The 4,419-nt window shown below is 59.3% G+C and overlaps 1 protein-coding gene across 1 annotated transcript; it reads right to left on the reverse strand.

The window, feature by feature from the left end:
- Window positions 1–1,524: 1,524 nt before the first annotated feature.
- Window positions 1,525–3,064, reverse strand: LOC117245153 (translation initiation factor IF-2-like). Its single transcript, XM_033518001.1, has 3 exons — window positions 2,747–3,064; window positions 1,861–2,506; window positions 1,525–1,601 (listed from the first exon to the last, which is right to left on the reverse strand). Exons 2-3 carry the CDS (start codon window positions 2,495–2,497, stop codon window positions 1,525–1,527), a joined length of 714 nt encoding a protein of 237 aa, XP_033373892.1. The 5' UTR covers window positions 2,498–2,506; window positions 2,747–3,064.
- Between the last annotated feature and the right edge of the window lie 1,355 nt (window positions 3,065–4,419).

Below are 4,419 nucleotides of genomic sequence, written 5' to 3' on the forward strand. Positions count from 1 at the left end.
CCCTCTGTGGGATCTTTTCCTTCTGGGAAAATCTGGGGATTCCAGCCCTCGCTGCACCGATCCAGCCTCCAATCCCCTCATCCAGCTGCTTCCCAAGTGTCCCAGTCCATGGAATTTTTCCCAAGTTCCCGGTTTCCAGGTGTCTCTGGTCCAACACACCCAGATCCCACTCTGAGGTGGCTCCAAAAATCCCAACCGGCTCTTCCCGAAAAATTTTAATCCAAGGATTTGATTATGGGTTCTTTTCAATGATAATCAAGTTAATTTGATTATTATTCCCAAATTCCTGGGAATAAAATGGGAACAATATGGGAAAATGGGAATAAATCCCAGCAAGGAGCTCATCCCTCCTGCTGCAATCCAAGCACACCAGCACTGAAATCCTGGGAATTGGGTGGAATTCCTGCTTTGCTGGTAAAAATCCATCCAGGTTTGCAGCCGATGTTTTGTTGGACGGGGAAGTTCGGGAAAGGAAGGAGCTCTGCTGGGAATTCCCAACGGGAAAATCCAAGTCCAGCCTGAGAACACCTGAACCCTCTCCCAGAAATCCTGCCTTGGGGTTGTCCTCCTGCCAGAGGGGATTTCGGGAATGCCAAACCCAGAGACGCCCCCAAATCCAAAGGAAACGGCTTTTCCTCCCACAGACTCCCAAAGTTTTCCAACCCAAGCACCTGGAATAGGGAATAAATCCCTCCCGGCAGCGACAACACCGTGCCCTTCCCAAGGCCGGCTCCATCCCATTTCTCTTATGGAATTATCATTCCGTGGAATATTTCAGCATCAACTCCTCCTTTCCACCCTCACGCCCGAGTTCCCCCCTCAGCACTGGAAATCCCAATCGTGGTTGCTCCAAATCCCATTTTTCCAGCATCCAGGCTCTCGGGAATGCTGGGATGGGCACCCAGGATGGCACTGGCCACCTTAGGCCTGGTTTAAGCAGCGAGGAGCACTTTGGGAAGGGGAATTTAAGCCCGGATTTGCTGCAGGCAGAGACTTCACCCAAGGAGAGCAGAGCCAAGAAATCACCTGGGGCCGAGGAGCTCCATTTCCCAGAGAAAAGAAATCGGGAATGGGATTTTTCCGGACTAAATCCAACCCCGAGTGAATCCTTGTGTGTTTTTAGGAATCACAACAGAACCAAAGTTGGTCTCAAAATTTCGTGCAGAAGCAAAGGAGCCCCAAATCCATAAAATCTGTGGGATTTTCTCTGCTATTATTTCTGCAGCTCCCAGCCTGAGGCAGCATTCCCGGGAGGAATGTGCAATTCCTGCTGGGCTGGGCGCTGGGGAGAACAAGAGGTTTGCGTGGGGAGCCGAGGTGGATCGATAATCAGCTAATTAATAAATAATGGGGTTAATAAATGAATAAATAATGGGGAGAGAAGCAGGCAGGGATGGGGGGCAGGGAAAAGCAGGAATTCTCCGTGCTAAAAGCTCACTTTCCAAAGATTCCCGGCCCAGACTGACAACTCCCGGGGAAAATTCCATCTCCTGGATGTCACGAGCCATGAACGCTGCTGGGTGATTATTTAACATTCCTAAAGCCGGGAAAGGACACCGGGAACGGCCGGGATTTAAGGGATTCACTGTTCCCTTCCTTCCCTGCAAGTTGCAGCAGAACAAAAGCGGAGGGGACTTTTCGGGAATGTGCCTTTCCCAAAGCAACTCCAGCTCCATTTTTCCACGTCGGGAAAGCTCCCGTGCACTCGCGGCTCTTATATAAACAGCGGAGGGGCTGATCCCACCCGGCATTCCAAGGAAATCAAGGTCGCCTTTGGAATTCCGACGATTCCCATCCCAGCGAGCCGCGAGTGGAGTTGAGGGATTTTTTTTTTTTTTTAAAAAATTTTATTTTTCCCACTGGGAATTTCGGTGGGGCCGCGGCTCCGCACCCCTGAGCGGCTCCGTCCTGCCCGTCCCGGAGCCGCTGCGGGACCTTGGCGTGTCCCCAGCACTGGGGACACTGGGGACGCTGGGAATACCGGGAATACTGGGAACACCGGGAATACCGGGAACACGCTCCCTGCGTGTCCCGCTGCCACAAACCCCCCTGGTTCCCCCTCCGGCAGCGGGGACACGCCGAGGACACGCCGCGGCACCGCGGGGACGCGCGGCTCCGCCGGGATGCTCCGGCCACCGGGAGGCTCCCGGGGCTCTGGCGGTGTCCCCGGGGATGTCGCGGCGTCCCGAGGGTGATCCCGAGGGAAAGGATATGGATTACAGACCAGCCTGAGGCACCAGCTGCGCGGGCGGGTGGTTTGCTTGAGGCAGAAGAAGGCGGTGGGTGCCAGCGCCGGGTAAGGCACCTGCTCCTCCTCCTCGGAGCCCGGCTCGGCGGGCGCCTCTCGGCCGGGGGAGCCGCTGGGAGAGCCGGAGCCGCTGGGAGAGCCGGAGCCGGAGCCGACATCCTCGGGCGGGCGGCGCGGCGGTGGCAGCGCCGTGATGGGCACCCGCACCTCGGCCGGGCGCGGCGGCTCGCGGCTCGGGCCGGCGCTCATGCTCGGCACCTGCGGGCCGAGGGCAGCGGGTCAGGGCCGGTCCCTTCCCCGCGCCCGGCCCGGGGATGCTCCGCCGGCTCCCGGAGCTCCAGCCGCACAACAAAGGCGGGCGGGGGGAGGTCGAGCCTCCGCCCGGGCGCGGCCGCTCCCGCCCCCCCCGGCGAGCTGGGGGTGCCCCCCACCCTTGGGGAACCCTCCCGGCGTTGGGTTTGGGGGGGCTGGAGGATGGTTTTGGGGAGGGGGTCCTACCTCAGCTGGGCGCAGCGCGGTGTCCCCAGGGGCATAGCCCTGCCTTCAGCTCACATGGGACCGGCGGGGATCGCGGCTCCGGGGGGTGGCCGAGCCCCCCCACCCAGGCACGGTGGCACCCCCAAAATCCAGCGGGGTGGGGTGGGGTGGGGGGTAGGGAGGCGTGCGGAGCCCGCCCGCGGGGATGGAGGATGGAGGAAGGCTGCGGAGAGGAGGAGGAGGAGGATGATGAAGGAGGAGGAGGTGGCGGCGGGGGCCCTTCCCGAGCCTCTCCCGACGGTAAATCCCAAGGAGGCAGGAGGAGGCAGCTCCGCCGAGCTTCGCCCGTGCCCAACAGGAAACTTCGGATTTAGCGGGGGAGGAGGGAGAGCGAGGGGAGGGGAGAGCGGGGGCGGGGGCCGGGAGGAGCCGGGGCTGCCCCGCATCGCCCCCGCCCCCGCCTTTGTTCGGGCTCGGCCGGCGCTGGGGACCGGGGGGCGCCCGTGGCTGGGGGGCAGCGAGCCGGGGACCCCCCCGAGGCATCCCCGGAGAGGATTCGGAGCGGGAGGAGCGGCTTGGCTTCAGCTCCGGAGCCTCCAAGGGGGATAGATCCCCCCAAAAAAGGGGGGACGCGTCCCTAAAAAGGGAGATGGAGCCCCCAAAAAAGTGGGATCGCCCTTCCCGGCGCTGCCGCAGCCCCGGTGGGAGCCCAGGTTGGAGGGAGGAGCGGTTTAATAACTAAGCTCGGCTCAAAGCTCGGCTCTAAGCTCGGCTCTAAGCCCGCAGCGCAGCTCCTCCGGGGTTTAACTCCCAAGGATCCCAAGGAACTCTCAGGGATCCCAAGAAACAGCTCAGGGAAAGTCCTGACAGGATCCAGCCCTTTCAGCTCCGCTCGGGAAGTTTTATTCCTTTGAATTCCTTGGAATTCCGTGAATTCTCTCGGGGTGCGGGGATGGGATCTCGGTCCGGGAGTGGATGCGCTCCCGTCCCCTGGAATGTCTGAAGGAGCTCGAGTTCATTACCCAGCGGCGCATTCCATTTGCAAATGCAGCTCCCGATGTTGTTCCCGGTTAATAACCGGGAATTGATTGGGAAGAGAGGTCAGGCGGCTTTCAAAGCCGAGCCTAATGGGGCTCAGCTTAAAGAGCTGGGATCTAGCGGCAATTCCAAGGTTTTCTGGGATGTTCCCAGGTTGGGATGAACAGGGTGTGGCGATTTTAGCGTGGGACGCGAAGGGAAAAGCCCCGAAAAGCAGGAGAGAGAGGAATGGGAATGACCTCAAGGATGGAATCCAAGCATTCCCAAAAATTCATCGGGATGATCCAACCTGGCTGCCTGTGGGAAAGCCACGGGATAGGAGGGATATGGGAGGAAGGGTCGGGATGAGGCACATGGGAAAATCCATGGGAAGGGAAGGGAAGGGAAGGGAAGGGAAGGGAAGGGAAGGGAAGGGAAGGGAAGGGAAGGGAAGGGAAGGGAAGGGATTAGGGATGGATTGGTGGATGGATTTGGGATGGATTTGGGATGGATTTGGAGATGGATTTGGGATGGATTTGGGAATGAATTTGGGATGGATTTGGGGATGAATTTGGGATGGATTTGGAGATGGATTTGGAGATGGATTTGGGATGGAATTGGGATGGATTTGGGGATGGATTTGGGGATGGATTTGGGATGGATTTAGGGATGTATTT

This window comes from Parus major, chromosome 14, assembly GCF_001522545.3.
Source record: "Parus major isolate Abel chromosome 14, Parus_major1.1, whole genome shotgun sequence".
Classification (NCBI taxonomy): domain Eukaryota; kingdom Metazoa; phylum Chordata; class Aves; order Passeriformes; family Paridae; genus Parus; species Parus major.